This window comes from Cricetulus griseus, chromosome 3 (genome assembly GCF_003668045.3).
Source record: "Cricetulus griseus strain 17A/GY chromosome 3, alternate assembly CriGri-PICRH-1.0, whole genome shotgun sequence".
NCBI lineage: Eukaryota > Metazoa > Chordata > Mammalia > Rodentia > Cricetidae > Cricetulus > Cricetulus griseus.
Window position 1 is genome coordinate 189,232,419 of NC_048596.1, and position 18,770 is coordinate 189,251,188.

At 37.6% G+C, this 18,770-nt stretch overlaps 1 protein-coding gene across 6 annotated transcripts in view; it reads left to right on the top strand.

The window, feature by feature from the left end:
* Cntnap4 (contactin associated protein family member 4) overlaps positions 1–18,770 on the top strand; it is a 280,275-nt gene that overhangs the window by 215,213 nt on the left and 46,292 nt on the right. For all 6 annotated transcript variants that reach the window (XM_027406068.2, XM_035441454.1, XM_035441457.1 and 3 more), the window contains 2 exons: positions 3,322–3,478; positions 8,322–8,449. In XM_027406068.2, coding sequence (XP_027261869.1) covers positions 3,322–3,478; positions 8,322–8,449 — 285 coding nt within the window. The remainder of the gene's footprint in view (positions 1–3,321; positions 3,479–8,321; positions 8,450–18,770) is intronic.

Below are 18,770 nucleotides of genomic sequence, written 5' to 3' on the forward strand. Positions count from 1 at the left end.
AGTTAAGGGAGAAGGGGCTTATTGAGGCCCACAGTGTGAGAGTGTAGTCATAGTGGTGGGGAGTCCTAGCCGTAGAATCCTGAGGCAGGTGGGAACATTGCACCCACACATGGGAGACAGATGTTGAATGGTAGTGTTCAGCTGGCTTTCTCCACTGTGTGCTGCCAGGGACCTAAGCCCAGAGAAATGTGTTCCCCATCTTCAAGGTGGGTTTTCCATATCAGTTAACTGAGAAAATGTCTGCTAGGCACGTTCAGAAGCTCACCTAATCTAGATGCTCCCTCACAGGTATCTCTGGAAGCTTTCTTTCTAGATCAGTGATTCTCAACCTGTGGTCTATGACCAATCTGGAGGTCAAACGACCCCTTCACCCATCACATACCAGATGTTTATATTACGATCCATAACGGTACCAAAATTATAGTTATGAAGCAGCAACAAAAATAATTCTATGGTTGTGAGGTCACCACAACCCAAGATACTGAATAAAAGGGTCGCAGCATTAGGAAGGTTGAGAACCACTGTACTAGATGATTCTAGAACCTGGTGTGTTGATAAACAATATCACCCATCACATTAGTAAAGAAAACAGTCCACTTTGAGACTATGGGACAGGTGGCAATGATGCCTTATAGTAAGAAATTACCAATACGGAGTCAGGTAGAAATATAAGGGTATTTAATAGGGAAAAGCCTTACTTACAGAGCGAACCAGCCAGCCCGTGGTAGTCTGTACAGCAAGAAGCAAAGAGAAACCGAAACCGAAAATGCAGACCCCCCTACTCACTCTGATAGTCTGTACAACAAAAAGCAAAGAGAAACCGAAACCGAAAATGCAGACCCCCCTACTCACTCTGACCACGCCCTCACAAGCCTACTCAGGTACCCCTGTAGCCAGCCCCTAAGAAGGCGTGGCTACAGCTTCCCCTACAATGCCTACTTATTGTTAAGCAATCACTGGTTTTCTCAGGCCAATAGTCAGAATGTATCTGAGGTGGAGCAACCTAGGAAAGAGAACAGTTTAGATGCTGATGTCCCAGCAAAGAAGAGAGGAAGGCAGGCTTAAATCTGGACCTTCAGATCTCAGTGATGTAGCAGCTTCTAGCAATGAGAGTGGCATAACTGAGTATGAATATAGTGGAGCCTTAGGAACACACATTTTTAGCAGATGAGATTTCAGCTCACTGGAAGGATTGTCTTGGGTACAACCAGATGATTAAGAGTTTAACTATGGGAGACAGAATGGGAATGTCTTACCCTAATCAACAAGTATGGTTTTATTTTAATTAAAAAATATTCCTCATGTTTTTAAAAATTGACTCATACATTTATTTAAATTAGTTAATCTTTAAAAAGCCTTTCATGGGCCCAAATGTATTTGATGGCTTTAAAACATGTAACATGAGCCAGTGAAATGAACGAGTGGGCAAAGGCATTCACCACTAACCCTAATGATCTAGGTTTTATCCCTGAAACCCGTATAGTAAAAAACAAACCAATTCCTGAAGGTTTCTCTGACTTCCTTATACATACAGGTACACACACACACACACACACACACACACACACACACACACACACACACTGTAATGATAAATAATGTGCAAAGTGTTCAGCAATTTATCTTTTATAGTGAAGATCAGAAACATAGCTGCAAAATATGATTTAGTTTTTTTTAAGAATAACAATCTACTTTTCCTCAGTCTATGAACATACAATATTTTAAGCAGTGTACCTTAATAAGCCTAGGAAAAAATTCAAGTAGGCTTAACTGTTGATGAGTTGTGAGTTAATCAAGCTAGAAGTAGAAGTAGTCTTGAGGTTAAGAGCTTTAGATAACACAAGCTTCCCAATCCCTCTGCCTTTTTTTTTTTTTCTTCTCTTAAACATGGCAGGTGTTTATATCAATGCTGGGAGAAAAACTGTCAGTATTCACAGAAGGTCTACTGAATAGTAGGTTAAAATAAGCGCTGTGTTAGTGAGTAGCATACAAATACGCAAAAGCTGCAGGATCCCTGTGGGAATGTTGGTGATAACATGAAGATTTGAGAGTCAGGAGGAAAACGTCCAGTCCTTCGCAGGGGAGTGACTGATTTGATGTTACTTGCATTCTTCTTTTGCTCGGTGTCTCCAAACACTATGATTCTTTCCCTCTGAACTTTTCTCTCCCCTGAGATAGATTGCCTGCATGCCTCACCTCCCTTTCTACAAATCCTTCGCTAAATGTTCTGTCTGCTTCTTGCTTGAATTCCTTGGCATCGTGTTTAGTCTTGGCTCTGCGAAGGAGCTGGTAGCTGAACATTTATTGTAGAAAGAGATGCATTTAGCTAGGGGAAACTTTTTTAAAAATTGTAATATTCGCTTCAGGCATGAAGATTTTTCAGTATTATTTCTGTAGTCCTCAAATAAATAGCCAAGCCAGGAAATGGAAGAGAAAATACAGACTTCCCGATAAATCCTAAATCATGACAAAGGAGTGCTATACCCATGCCTGATGTCTAATAAACAGCTAGTATATTTTAACCAATAAATATATGGAGAAAAACCAGTACCTTTGTGTAATATTCCAGGATGTTTTGGTGGGTGTTTTGTGATTTACAATCAATTTTATTTCACTATATTAATTACCACAGTTTATGTTTTGATGCCACTTTCTTTCAAAGATTATTTTTTTAAAGTTGCAAGTAAAAACTCCCATGATTAAACGTGGCAGTTTCCATTCAAAGAATGTTGTATTCTTCATTTAAGACAGGAAATGAGGGGGCAGAGAGCCAGCTCATCAATGAAGAGCACACACTGAAGACAAGAATTCAGTTCCTAGCACTCACAGAAGGTGGCTCACAATGAACTGTAACTCCAATTTCAGAGGATGTGATGTCTCCTTCTGTATGCATAGAATGTATGTAAACTCATGCAGGCACAAACACCCACTCATAAGGAATGAGTGTGTAATGATTATAAAGATTATAACGTGGCATTTTAAAAAGATGTAGAACGAAGTTTTTATAAGATAGTTTCTTCACAAATGCTGTCAGTTACAGTGTTTAGGGCATTATTACACCATAACAGTTCCTTTCTGTCTGTGTCTCTGTTTCTTTCTCCCTCTCTGTGTATCTCTGTCTCTTTCCTTCTCTCATCTCTGTCTCTTCCTCCTCTGTGTGTGTGTCTTAGTCTCTTTGTCTCTGTCTCTTTCCCCCTGTATCTCTCTGTCTCTTTCCCTCCCTCTCACTCCTCCAGGACACCTTTAATTTAATGACTTAGGAAGAAGGAACAATGCTCTAAGATGGAAGCAGATGATTCATCCTTTTCCTTTGTCTTTCAGATGGAAGCCCTTGGAGCTGGTGGGTGGGAAGAACTAATGAAACACAGACCTACTGGGGAGGTTCATTGCCTGTGCCTCAGAAGTGCACTTGTGGCTTGGAAGGGAACTGCATTGATGCTCAATATTACTGCAATTGTGATGCAGACCGGAGTGAATGGTAATTTTTCTTTTAGTTTCATCTAGGGTGTACAGCTAGGTGGATGCTAAACAGATTCATTTGAGGAAATAATTGGGTGAAACTATGTTTTGTTGATGCATGGTAGTCATTCTAATTCTAGAGGTTAAGATAGGAAACTTTCAGAGGCTTTTTAATAGTAGACCACATGCTTTGTTTATTTTATTTTTATCATATGAGAAAACAGAGGTGTCTATGACATGAGAGCTGTGATTCTCCCTAGTCCCTTGTTAGTGTTAATATCACTTCTACAGTATTATCTAACCAATCATCAAAGTGTATCTCATCAATATAGGCTGCAAACTTCAGAAGTACAAATTCGTAGATTTTGAATTGCTATAATTCTGAGCAATGATTTTAGCATGCAGTTCTTTTATAATTTTTTAAGGATAAACTATGCCAGACAGAATAAATTCTATGTGGATAATGTCTGCAAAATGGGAATCTATAACATTTAGGGTTTTGAAAATATAGTTTTTCTAAGCAGAAAAAAATCCTATGTATATATTATTTTTATCTTAAGAAATTTAATGTTTTTGTCTTTGAGCATAGACTCTAAGTATATTTCTCCTATTATTTGTAAATGAATAGTTTAAATGTTTTTACTCACATTTCTTTACATTACACATCTGTTTTATATTATTAAGCACTTGTACCTGAATGTATTTATTTATTCTAAAAGTTTTACTCTTTGAGAATTTCACAACTGTATACAATACAATATGATCAGAACCATTTCCCCTCTAACTTCCCCAAATCTCCCTGCACAGGTGCCCTTCCTTTGAAGCTTCATGAGTTCTTTTTTTTTAAATAACCCATTTATTTCCAGTTATTATTGTCCACACATGCGTGGGTGTGGAGCCATCCACTAGAGCACAGGCAATCTTCCAGTAGCCACAACACCCTACCCCGAACAAGAATGGTTCTCCTTCCTCCAGTAGCTATCACCTGCAAAAGCATCTCCGTTTTTAGAGGTGGAGCCTCATGAGAGCACCCCAGAGTCACAATGTGACTTTTCTGCAGTTCATGCCAGAATATCCACAGGCTTGATTTTGTGCAGGTCACTAGAGCAGCCATAAGTTCAATAGCTGTGTCATGTCCAGGACACATGTTACAACACTCCTCCTACCCTCTGGATATTGCATTCTTCTTTTCTTCTTTTCTTTTTTTTTCATACAATATATTTTGATCATATTTTTTCTTTACACCAAGTAGTCTGCCTCCTTGCCCCAATGTTCTTTGAGCCTTGATGTTGGAATGTTGGTAAACATGCCACTGTTCTTAGCACTTTAACATATTAATAATCTGTATTTGAGAACATGACTAATTTGAGTATAAGATGGACATGCAGCTCAGCGATCAGTTGCTGTTAAATACACTCATTATTTGAATTGTGTAAATGCTGTTTGCTTGCTTGTCTCACACCATGATTGTGATAATACTATATATGTGGTTGTCTATATGAATATACAAATATATGCAATATAATATATGCACATATACACAAACACATACATACATACATACATACATACATACATACATACATATATTTGAAGCTCTTAGAACAAAATGGAAGAAGAACTTTTATGGAAGCATAGAGCTATGATTGAATGAATATAATCTTTCTTACCTAAACTCTAGTTTAAGGATTGGGGTGGCCTGGGAGAAAATGTGGGGCAGAGTCAGTATGATCACAAAACATTGTATGGAATTCTGTAAGAACTGATACTTACTGCCTCTGAATAACACCCCTTTTTCTTAATATATTCACAAAAATTATTCATATAATGAAAACTGTAATTTTAAATGTGTAAAATTGTTATTAGCAGTGCTTAACAGCAACAAAAAATTAACCTAATCACCACCAGTAACCCCCAAGTGCCTTCACAACACATTATTAATTAAAACTAGTTTTTAAAAATAAAGAGTTTAAAATGTCTCATGTTTTATTCAGCTTATAGATAAAGAAACACACACATACACAAAAAACAAACAAACAAGCAAACAAAACATTATGTTTTTACAGACTCAGGAAAATATTAAATAGTAAGTATCTGGGGTTCTGCAGAGGTAACTCACCAGATAAGAAGTGACTCACCAAACAAGCCCAGGGACCTGACTTCAGTCACTGGGACCCACATGGAGGAAGGAGAGAAACAATTACTGCAAATTGTCCTCTAACTTTCACACATATGCCATGGAATGCTTTTCCTAAACAGTTTAAATCAATAAATGTAATAGGTAAATAAATATTTGAGACCAGAGTGATGGCTCAGCAATAAAGAGCAGTTGCTGCTCTTCAAGAGGACCTAAGTTCAGTTCTTAGCACCCACCTGGTAGCTAATAACATTAACTCCAGTGCCAGGGGATCCAACACCCTCTTTTGACCCCCAAGGGCACCAGGTACACTTATGGTGGACTTACATACATGAAAGAAAATACTTATTTCATAAAATAAAAACAAATGATAAATCTTAATGTGTGTGTGTGTGTGTGTGTGTGTGTGTGTGTGTGTGTGTGTGTCCTTCACAGGCACTAGTTGTGTCTTGCCATTAGGAGCCGAAACTTCAAGGGAATTCTTTATTATTTTATTTTTATTTACAGCACAATGTATCAGGAGGCAGAGTTTGGAGAATACAGAATGACTAGAAATTGAAAGATAGGGTAATTTCCAGACAAAAAGAAAGCTGGTTTTGATAAGTCGGCTGCATAACTCCTGCCTTGGATCCTCAACTGTCTTTCAAAGTGCATGTGAATCAGGGAGAGAGATTCTAGGGCCAAGGAGAGAGCCTTAGACATAAGACTGAACAAACAACAGGCCATTCCCTCAGTGGCTGCTGGAGGAGAAAAGGATCAGGGCTGTTAAGTCTCTGAGATTGGCTTTGAAAATCCTTCAGTCTAGGGCAGGAGTGGCAAAAAGTTCACTTCTTTACTACAAAGATCGTGTCCGCAAATTGAGAGGGAAGACTGAAAGCCCAGAGTGAGGTAGCCATAGAGGACACTGGCATGTATGAAATCAAAGGCTTCTACTTAAATACCCATGGGGAAAGATAAAATGTTAGGAAACAATAAAAATATAGTATATCAGCCTGGTAGTAGTGGCCCACACCTTTGATCCCAGCATGCAGGAGGCAGAGGCAGGCAGATCTCTGTGAGTTCGAGACTAGCTTGGTATACAAAGCAGGTTCCAGGACAAGGCTCCAAAGTTACAGAGAAACCCGTCTCAAACAAACAAACAAATATATGTGTGTGTGTGTGTGTGTGTGTGTGTGTATGTGTATGTGTATATATATGTATGTGTATGTGTATGTGTATGTGTATGTGTATGTGTATATGTATATGTATATGTATATGTATATGTATTTCTCTTGACTCATCACCTACATCATCCAGAACACTATACACATTACTGGCTATTTCAAGAAAGTAACTTCCACAGAAAATCAAGACATTGATGAGATTGTTGTAAACAAAGTCTTAGCTACATTTTAAAATTTACAGGTGAAATCTTTAAAGCTAACTTTATCGACATGCTTGAAGATCTAAAGTTAAAAATATCCACAGTGAGTGAATAGGGAATTTAAAGTAAATAAAATCAAACTATACTAAAGGACTAAGTGCACATTTCAGAATGACAAGTTAACATCTGAAATGAAAATAATTGAAACAAATTTTCTGGGATATAAAGAAATAACATCAGATGAAAACTCAGATATTTAAAAAGAAATGAAGAACACTAGAAATTATAAATTACCTGGTGTTCCTTAAATACAAAATAAAATTCTCTGTTTAATTGAATTGCAAAGTTGACAATATGCATTTAAAGTAGATTACCACGATACCACAAAAATGTTGGTTGTATTTCTGTGTATATGGGGGTGTAAAAAAAACCTCATGGAGAGCTTCTGATATTACATGTTGTTATACAACATAAAATATAAGTAGACTGCAAAAAGTCATGGATGAATTTTGTAATTCATTAAAGAAATAGTAAAATACAATGAACAGAATTTTATCTGAAAAATGAATAGAGAAGACGGGGTTGAATATAGAGGATGTGGAGTTGATCAATAGGTACAAGATGACAACAGCAAAAAAACCAAACCAAACAAAACCAAAGTGTAAGTAAAACATAGGAGAGAAAAGGCAACAAATACTAAGCACTTTGACTAAAAACCAACATGGCAAGGATTAGTAAATTAACCATTTCATCAAATGCTAAACGTTTTCCACTTGATTAAAAAAACATAGCTACTGTTCTATTTTTGTATGCCTTAGAAATAGTAATAGGGACAGCTTATTTATTTATTTTTTGTTAGTTAAATTTATTCTTTGAGATTTCATACATGCATATTATGCATTCTGGTTGTTCTCCAAGCCTACTCCTATCAGCCCCTCTCTTCTATAAGCAAGTCCTTTCCCCCACATTCTTGTTTTTTCATTTTATTTTGTGAACACTGAGTTTAACCAAGACCATCTGTGTGAAAATGAGTTTGGAACTGTTCATAGGATCCTGGTTAGCTCAGCAATAGGTACACAATGAGGACAATGACTACCCCTGCCCTAGAATTCACCAAAAAGCCATTGTATTCTGATCTTAACCTATGTTATATTTCTTGTCTAGACTTTAACGTCTACAAGAAAGACTAACATCTTGCATTGTTTTGTATGCTAAGATAAGCAATTGGATATTTTTTTTTGTCAGTGTCCAAACTTAGTAGGAAAGTCTTCATTTAGAAGTGCCAGGAAATCATAGCTTATTTTAGAATTCCACTCATCATCATAATTTAAGGATTTTTGTTGCTGTTCCTATTTATTTTAGGACCAATGACACTGGATTCCTCTCCTATAAAGAACATCTGCCAGTCACTAAGATAGTGATTACAGACACAGGACGTCCCCATTCAGAAGCTGCATATAAACTGGGACCTCTGCTCTGCCGGGGAGACAGTAAGTGGTCCCAATGTGTGGGCTTATCAGAAGTCTTCTTGCTTAAGCATCATGTATCAATCACAGAGTTATTGAATCAGAATTCTGTCAAAAAAAAACATAAGACATATTCTTTAACTTGTATGCATATGGATGTGTGTGGGTGGAGGAGGCACATGGGCCATGATGTGCATGTAGATGTCAGAAGACACTTTGAGAGAATCTGTTCTCACTTTCCAAAATGTGAGTACCAGGGTTCAACCCAGATCATGAGACTTGGTAGCAAGAGTCTTTCCCACCACTTATCTTCACCTTAGGAAAGGTAAATAAATTGTTGGCTTTGCCACTGATTGTTTCATAGATGCACCCCAGCATTCCTAAATTTCTCCATATCTTTATCTACTTAGAAAGAATCAGTGCTATACAAAATGGTTAAGAATTCACATGTACTTCCTACTGGTATGCCCGGGGTAGGATAAGAACATCAATAGAAGCAGATGTCCGTTTGATCAAACATATTTCAACCTTTAATCTCTATTCTTTTTCAGTTTTTATGTGTGTGAATTGACTTCCAAACAATTGGACTTCTGCTTTGTATATTCAGTGTGTTACCATTCTAAAGTAGGATTTTAAAATTCAGAAGCTGTTCATCAAACACACGCTCACACACTCATACACAGTGCATGCTCCCACACATACCTAAAATATTTATTTTTCATCCAGGAATGAAATGAACAGAGGTTCTTAACCTCTTCCTCTTCAAAATCAGTTATCTTAGAGGTAGATATATTGATTATGTGTGCTTTTAGTATTTCCAGAAATTAAAATGGAAACAGAAAGAAATATTTGTTTGCATTAAAAACATAACCTAAAATACAATTTTATTGTGGGAGCTCCACATAAGACGGAGAGATGTGACATTTGTTAGATATAGGGAGATGCGTAGCAAAGTTGCTTAGTTAAAAGGCAAAGATGTTACTGGCCTATAAACATTACATATGCATTCTATAAAACTGCTATTCTACCCACTATTTCTGGTGTTCATCAGCCTTACCCCTGCCTCCTTCCCACAATCATATGAAGATGGCATAAGGATGTTTCCTGGAGGGAAAAATTATGAGCAGAGAGATGAGGCTGTAAACTCAGCATGCATCTAGAGGAGTAGAACAATATTCTGTGGCTACAGAGAAGTGCCTCTATACATCACCTGTCCCATTGCTGCATGCTTAGATCAAAACACTGCAGTAACCAGTCAGGCTGCCTTTCTTATTACATGTGCCACAATTCCTGAAAATTAGGAGTGCCTCCACTGAGGTCACTACAAATTTAATCCCTCAGGATTTCCTTGTTTGCTTTCTTCCTGCCTTCCTTCCTTTCTTTCTATCTTCTTTCCTTCTTTGTTTTTTCCTTCTTTTCTTTCTTTCAAAGAAAAATTTTATTTTTAAAAAGATTTTATTTAAAGTTTGTGAGGGCTTTTTGTGCATGAGTGTGTGGGGGACCTCTTGTGCCCACGCGCGCACACGTGTGTGTGTGTGTGTGTGTGTGTGTGTGTGTGTGTGTGTGTGTGTGTGTGTGTGTAGCAAATTAATGCTTGTTGCTTACATTATTCTGGGAGAGGACTTCAGATCTATTGTAATGGAGTTGACAGTTGTGAGCAACCACATGGATCGGGTAACTGAACCTGGTCCTCCATAAGAACAATAAGTAGTCTTAACTTCCAAGCTATCTCTCCAGCCCCAAACCTTAGAATTTCTTTACCTAAAATTCCTTCTGAATATTTAAGCATACACACACACTGATTACACATATACTCACAATAATGCCTATCCTTTTCAAAATTAATTAAAACGTGTCTTTTTAACTTAGAGCAAGTCTCCATGCAGGCAACCTTGCCCTGCCTTCTTCTAGGTGATATTAGCAGTATCTGGAGACGTGTTTTGGTTGTCATAGTTTTGGAATGTGAGCTGCTACCAGCATTTAGGGGGAGATATCGGTGACACACATCTTACAGTACACTAGATAATCATGTGCCAAAGATCCTAGGGTCAAAATGTCTATCCTGCCAACATTGGGAAACTAGAGGTTAAATAGTATGATTAAGAGGATACCTAAGAAAGCAATCTTGGCAGTGTAAGTGTGTATGTTGTTTGTAGTATTCTGAGACCTGCTAATTAACTTACTAATTAATCTGTTGTTGAATACTTGGTCTTCTTCCCTCCTGTGGTTTCTGAGGTGAGACTCATTTTTCACATGAGGTACTGTATGAGACAGGTTTTTGCAGTTGCAGCAAAATACCTTGACAGAAATAATTTAAACGGAGGAAGGATTTTTTGTTTTTTGTTTTTTGTTTTTGTTTTTGTTTGGTTCCTGGTTTCAGTCTGTGGTCAGTTGGTTCCCTTACTTTTTTGCTATGGTGAGGGGAAAAGTCATTGCAGAAAGGCAAAGAAGAGAGGTGTAGAGCAAGTTTGCTCACCTTGTAATGGCAGGAAGCAGAGAGAAAGAGACAGACACAGGGAGTGGGCAGGAAGAGAGGACAGGTCTGGGAACCAAATGCATCCTTAAAAGTCTAACCCCAGCAGTCAGATTCCTCCACCTAGATTCTCCCTGGTTTTCATCATCTTCCAATAACACCATCAAATTATGAATGCATCATTTGATTAATTAATTGAACAAGTCAGACCCTCCTAATCCATTACCTTCTGCTGACTGGTTCTAGGTAAAGACCAATTCTCTAAGTAAAGACCAGCCCTCCAACACAGGCCTCTGGAGAAGACACTTCATAGTCAAACTATAACAGAGCCTAGGGACTAGTTTTCAAATGAAGCCCTTCATAAAATGTTCTGTTCGAAGAGCAGTGACTGCAGACTAGTCTCACTCCTTTTCACTATATGGAAACCTGTACACTTAAAGTGACAATGTTCCAGTAAAGTTTCAAGTGAGGTATATAGGGGAGAAAATGCAGCACACAGATATAGGTCTCTATAGAAGAGGATTTTGTGAGCACAGGAAGGGTTATAACATGACCCTGACAGTATCAGAAGTGAGCTTTGAGTAACTTTGGGGTGAAAATAATCAAAATCTCATGATTCAGTTGAAACCACAGGTGGATTATAAACCTAGTGACCAATAACATGACCTTTGATATAATGCCAGGGAAATGAAAAGGGGGGCTCAAGCCAGGTAAGAATTTGTTGGCATGAAGTGAAAGAAAGCAGGGATTCAAGAAGGGAAGTAAATACCAATGACCTAAATGGAGAGTTGGAATTAATGTTTGGGATGACCTGTGACATTTCAGATTGACTAAAACTGGTTCTTTCATTCATTGAGATATATGATTTTTAATTATTTTTGAACAGACAAGCATAGGAGTATAAACACAAGAAAATAGGCTTAATTTTTTCTCTCAGAAATGTATCCAGAGTTATAATTAGAGATATTGGAAGCTCTAACTCTAGCCATTTTGTGTAAGAGGGGATAGAAGTGTTGGAAGAAGTGTTGAATAAGTTGAAATTGATTGTGAGCTCTATGGCTACTAGCTATGAGACTTACTCTAATTAATGATGTCATTTTTTCTTTCAGAGCCTTTTAGTTTCTGTCACAAGTGGGTCTGGAGTCTATGCCACTCCTAACATTATTGTTGAGAACAGAAATCATATGTAAAAATTATAAGGTGTTTTTCTCAAAAGCATGGTTGCTTGGAATGTTAAAACTAATTTTGTGGCAGTAAATGCCACAATGCCAGTAAACACTATTATCCTTAGTTACCATTGTGTTAAAACCTTTATCCTTCATGTGATTATTTATGTTCTTCTTTTAATGACCCCATTTTTAAATTAAGCAACAGTATTTCATAGTCTTATTTGGTTAATTGATTTATTGTGTTTTTGTTGTTGTTGTCTGTTTTTGTGGGTTTGTGTACATGACACATATTAAGGAATCACTTAGACAGTGTAAAAAAGCTTAAGAATTTCCACCAAAGGGTGAAACTTCAAAAAGATCCACACATGCAAAGCTGACACTGCTTCCTTCACCTGACAATAGTTCTCTTTTACATCTTGCTAAAATTCCTCTCATCCAGAAGTCCTTGCAAAAAGACTGCCTTTTCTATTACAATGGTTTTGACACTTCCAGGGTGCTTAAAGATGGAATAGTCCAAAGCTATTTCTCTTTTCATCTGAATTCTTTATCTTTACATAATGCACTTGAATTATCCATGTGGTTTTGTTCTTCCTTCTTTGTGATTCAGTAGTTGTCATGTGTCTGCCTTATAGTAAGTGGAATGTGTACCCATTCACTAGTTGGTGCAGTGTTTGGTCATTTCCAGCTTTAGGAGACTATTAATAGCCAGTGTAGAGTTATGCTTGGAAGTTGTGGATTTCTATCTAAAAATTATCCTAAAAGAGGGATTACTGCTTCATAGAGAGTACATAGATATGATAGACCTTGTAAGATGCCGCAAAGGGCAGGGATGGCAAATCATGCCTCAAATACAAAACTCATCAAAAGACAAACATTTTTGGCATCATCATCACTCTTAGGTTCTCCAGTAGGGTTCTAGACTCTTTAGAAAAGGAAAGAGAGGGAGTGAGTGAGTGAGTGTGTGTGTGTGTGTGTGTGTTTAGAGGTCAGAGGACATCTTGTGTCAGCCTTTACCTCCTGCCTTGTTGTAGGGGAGGCAGCATCCTTCCTTGTTATCTAAAGAATAATCTAGGAATAATCTGAGGGCTTAGAGAATTCTCTCATCTTTGCCCCTCACCTCATAGTGGGGACACTGGTGGTTGTGGACGAATGTTATCACATCTAGTTTCATATGGGTTCCGGGGATCTGAGCTCACATTTGCATGGTGAGGACTTAGACACTAAGCCTTCACCTCAGCCTTGTTTTCCAAAGTCTTGCTGAATATATACCTAACTTTCTTTTATTTCAGACACCAAAGTGATAAAGGAAATAATGAAAAGGAAAGATCTGAGTTTACCAGTTGGCAGAGAGCTGAGGAAGTTTCAACTTTGTGCTTTTATGTCTCCTCCCAGGAGCTGGGGGATATATTTGAATTTGTCATACCATAGATAATGTCTAATTCCTCCACATCAGCATATGTTTATTCCAGTGCTCTAAAGCTTATTTCTATAGGTTCTTATTCAGGAGGTATGGGGTGTGTAGTTTTTTCTAACATCCTTCTGGAAGCTTCAAGTGTATGGACCTATCTATTTAGTATGGCCTAGGCCAGTTTGCTTCATAGGCTGATGTTCTGGCAACTCTGTGTCCAATGATGAGGTTGGTGCAGGATGTGGAGTGTGCTTTTAGAATGATTTATGCCAATTGGACAGAGAAATTTATGTCTCTTGAACACAGCAGTAATAAAAAATGGACTAGAGATAGTGAATTTTTTGTGCTGTTGTTTTTCTCATTCCGTTTTTTTTCTAGCAATTTATTTTTATTGTAGTCATACAAAAGCATCAGTTCATGATGGATTCGGGCCAGAGGGAAAAAAACTGAAAGAAAGAGTGTTTTCTAAAGAGAATTCCTGCTAGAAGCTAGCAGTTGCCTTAGGTTTGAAGTGATACTGACCTAGAGCCCAAATGTTCCTTGAAATATCTTTAGAACAGCTCTTAGTTTTTAAGGAGCCATAAAGAAATCCAGGTATAATGGAAAAGTTAAGTGGTTTTGGACACCCAAGACAAAGACATCATGGGGATATTCTGTTGTTCTGTGAGTCCTCTATCACAATGAACCTGCTTGGACCTCAAGGCCATTTGGTTCCCTTGCTTTATCCCTCACATTTTCATGCAAATTCCCCCTTCTTTACTAAACTGTTTAAACAGTCAGATTAAAATCTTTCTTCAATGAATGCCTCCTCTCAGATCTCTTGAGGGCACAGACCTTCTGCCCTCTATTGAGACAAATGTTGAATATGTTACAAAGACTTATTTCTCATACAGCTTTTGATTATGTTTGAACCCTCAAGAGTATGGTCCATTGCTCATTTATTTTTATATTTCTGGTACCTCGTATTTGCCTATGACATGAAAGGTAATCAATAAATAGCAGTTTGTAGAAGAATGAGAGTGATCCATCATATATATCTAGAGAAATCTATAGATGGTTTGTGAATTATTGGTAAGAAACAATTTGATGATAAGCAGATGTATATATTTGGTGAAAGTAGTTTAGATGATGTAGGGTGACTGACCCATTTTTAAAGTTATTCACAGCATAAAGGACATCTGGTTCTACCTGACACATTTGCTTGTAATGGGCCTATCTATGGTTGTCAAAATGCTTTCAGATAAGAACATGTATTTATTTAAGTTCTGAATTCATTTATATTTTATGTTCTTTTTTATTAGTCCTTTGAGAATTTCATGCAATGTATTTTGATCATATTTATGCCCCCCAACTCTCCCCAGATCTACTTCCATTCCCTACCCACCCAACTTGTGTCCTCATCTTTTAAAACTCATAAAGTGCTATATGTTCTTCTCATTATTCCCTTGGGTGTCTGGCATTCACTGGGGCATGGAGAAGTGGCCAGGGACCATATCCTTAAGGACAGCTGGCTCTCCTGGCTCTCACCCCTGGCAGCTATCAATTACCAGTTGCTTCTGACTGTGTGTCCATCTCTGGTGTCTATGCTGACAAGATCCCAGTATTTATAGCTTCATTAATACTTTGTGAACTTCATACATGCACGCAATGCATTTTGATAACATCAACCCTTATGTCCTCTAACTTCTCCTGGATGCCCCCGCCAGTTCTCTTCCCAAATCCATGTCCCCCAATTTGTGAAAAATATAATCCACTAAGTCCATTAGTGCTGCCCTTTACACATAGGTGTGTGGCTTCCACTTTATCATTTACAATCTACCAGGGACCACACCCTTAAAGAAAACTGACCTCCCCTCCCCTGGCAGCCACCAGCTGTCTATAGCTCCTCTGCTGGTGGTAAGGCTCATATGTCTCTACCCATTCTTGCTAGAACGTTGACTGGTTTAATTTTGTGCAGACCCACATAGCCTTAAAGTACACTCTTCCAGAAATGTGTACATTTATAAAACAGACATATTTTTTTTTCTTGGGGAAAAATGTTTATGGCCTATATTTCTTTGTTTTTGTTTAGAAAAAAAATCATTACTAACCAGGTTTTGCTAGCTCTGCTATTCTTTGTAGTGTTGCTTATACTTAAACATTATCGCACAGTCCTATCATTAAAGCCTCCCTATTCTTGAATGTTTTTTATTTTGATTTATTTCTGCTTGAATTTTGATGTCAAGTCGTTGTTGTTTACTTTATTTTCCCTCTAGGACTCATGAGCGCCTGTCTTTCCTGGTTTGGCACATGCTTGGGGATAATTGTCACCTTAGGATTCATAACAAACACAACCAATTTAGCCTTTAAATGTTTTCATCTTCTTGGCAACAGCTTTACTGAGATGTAACTAACATGTTCTACAGTCCACTTTTTTTTCCTCTAGATCTTCTTTTATTTAAATTAGAAACAATCTTATTTTACATATCAATCCTAGTTCCCTCTCCCTCCCATCCTCCCATGTCCTCCACCCAACTCCCCCATCCCATCCCCCTTCTGCTCCCCAGGGAGGGTGAGGCCTTCCATGGGGATCATGAAAGTCTGTCACATCATTTGGGGCAGAGCTTAGGCCCTCCCCCAAGTGTCTAGACTGAGAGAATGGGCTCCCAAAGTCCATTACAGTTCCACAGTCTACTTTTTTAACATGCATAATCTAGTACGTTCAGTGTGCTTATCCATTTTACTGTATTATACAGTAAGGAGTAGTCATCTCCACATCCTGTGTGAGAACTCTGTGTATCATCTGCAGATTAAACCTGTGTCCTCTTTCCTTTCATTCTCACCTCATACATAATGCATCTAGTTTAAAAAAATCTCTACAGACTTGCTTTTTCCGTCTATTTAATATATATTGAAACACAAAATGTGCATTGTTTTTATGGCTGGTTTTATCACAATATTCTATAGTTTATCTGTGTTGGAGAATATGTCAATTTCATATCTTCTATGACCAAATGATATTTCATTAAAGGAGTAGATCGACAGATTCACTTTATCCATTCATTGTTTGGTGAACACTTGACATGGCTCCATTGTTCTTTTTAAATAGTGTGACTAAATTCCTATAACCACTCTGAAGCTGTTTTGTGACAATGGTTTTCATTTCTCTTGATCTAAGAGCAGCAATGATAAATTCTAGCACTTTGGGAACAACTGGAACATTTCGGGGCCATGCTTTTAACCTCCACCTGGTTGCTCACATTATCCTACTTGGTCTTCACTGAAGGATGCAGCCATCTTGTTTTCCATTAGCTGAACATCTATCTTTCGAGGTGACTAGATTATTATGGAGCAGGTTCTGTTTCTGAAAAGCCCCCATGGGCTTTATTCTCAGAGTTCCTTTAAATTTGAGAAGACTCTCTATTGTTTCAACACTTAAAAAATAACACAGCACCCTCTAGGTTGGACATATTTTCTTTTCCTGCTCAGAAATTGATGGACAGTGGTGTTTATTTGTTTGTTTGTTTCCTGCATTGAACACTTTGGAGAAATCTGAGGTCAAATAGATTTCCACGTTAAAGGAGACTTGCCTTTTTTTGGTGACTACTTGAAGCAATAGCTATATTTAAAGGTCATTATTTAATAAAAATGTATCTAAGTGTTATACATTTCACATTTTTCTGTGAAACAGATATGACATGCTAGAAGGCTTAAATATCGTGTGTTTTAAAGAGTTTTTTCAAAGGTTCTAAATTTCTATTCTCAGTTACTTCTCTGACATTGAGTCTTTCAATCCATTTTAGTAAATGTGTTTCTTCTCAAATGTGTTGGAGTTTTATGGGGAAAGCACCCATTAAATCTATCAAGTTAGGAAAGATTATTGAGAGTTTCTTATCCTAAGAAATTTCTGAAATTCATTTAGTCCACATTGACTGGTATAGTTGACTGAGAAAACACTGCTGCCCAGAATGCATTAAATAATCAAAGGTTCATGGATGCAATAAATAACTTCAGACTGGAAAAAAGGTATTGACTAGCTATTTGGTTAATTTCCCTTCCATTTGGCAGTCTACCTCGGAGTCTCTAAAAAAGTAGGGATCAATTTCATTTTAACACATAATATGATAACATAAATTTTTTTACCTTTTCCATATCTGATAATCCCTATCCTCTGTAAATTATTTCAGTGTTGATTGCTGGATTTCTCTTCCTCCCTTTCTTTCTTTTTTGCTTATTCTAGTTTCTTAACATTGTCATCCTATCATCAATTTCCTTTTATTCTCCCCTCATCTCCATTTCCTTATTCATTGCATTATTTCCATTCCTTTAATAAAAAAATGAGTGTATGGGAGAGAGGGAGAGAGAGAGAAAGAGAGAGAAGAAGAGAGAGAAAAGAAGAGAGAGAGCAAAAAAGAACATGTTTATGGCATGTTCTTGGCATTTACATTCTCATAGAAAGAGAAAACAGTTATCCAGTAAAGTGTATGATATTGTGGATAGTAACAAGAGCTGGGAAGAAAACAAAAACATAATTAATGCAAAAGAGAGAGATTTTAATGAGATGATTGTTAAAGAATCATTAAGAAGGCAATATTAAAATAAAGACAAGATTGGAGAGAATAAGGAAGCAAGGCTTGTGTGTATCTTTGGAAGAATCTCAAAACAAGAGGAAACCAGAGCAGTGATGCAGATGTGGGAATGTAGCTGATAAAGTTTTAGAAATATATGGATTCATGAAACAAAGTGCTCACGACACAGTGATCAAGTTAAGAATGGAAAAAAAGCAGATAGGAAAGGGGTGTATCATACTAGGGAGGATTTTTCAGTCTTTTTTTTTCAACTTCATTGAGCCTGGAAAATGGTAGAGAGTTTTGAGTAGAGGGATATTATGACTTATGTTTTAGTGAGACTCAGCAGGGTAGAATCAAAGCAAGATGGTGAGTGATGGATGTTATTAATTATGCCGAAAGATCATAGTGGCTTGGAGCATGGATCAATGATGAGAGATGTTGCAGGGCCTTAGCCCAACCATGGAAGGCTGAGCTGGGACTGAGGAAGAGTAAGTGTGCTGTTTGCCCTTTCCCCAGCCTCCCAGGATCCTGGAGACAATCAGACTCAGCAGGGAATCTAGCCAAGCAGGAACTCATGTATTACCCCACAGCAAACATCTCTTAAAGAAAAAAACCACAGAACAGGAAAACAGGGAGCCAATAGTTTTAAAGGTCAGCCTATCATGCACATAGGCGTCCTATGCTTTACCTAGTGAACATGAGCCATTCATGCACTTACCTCATCTGGTTTGATCTTGGCAACCAA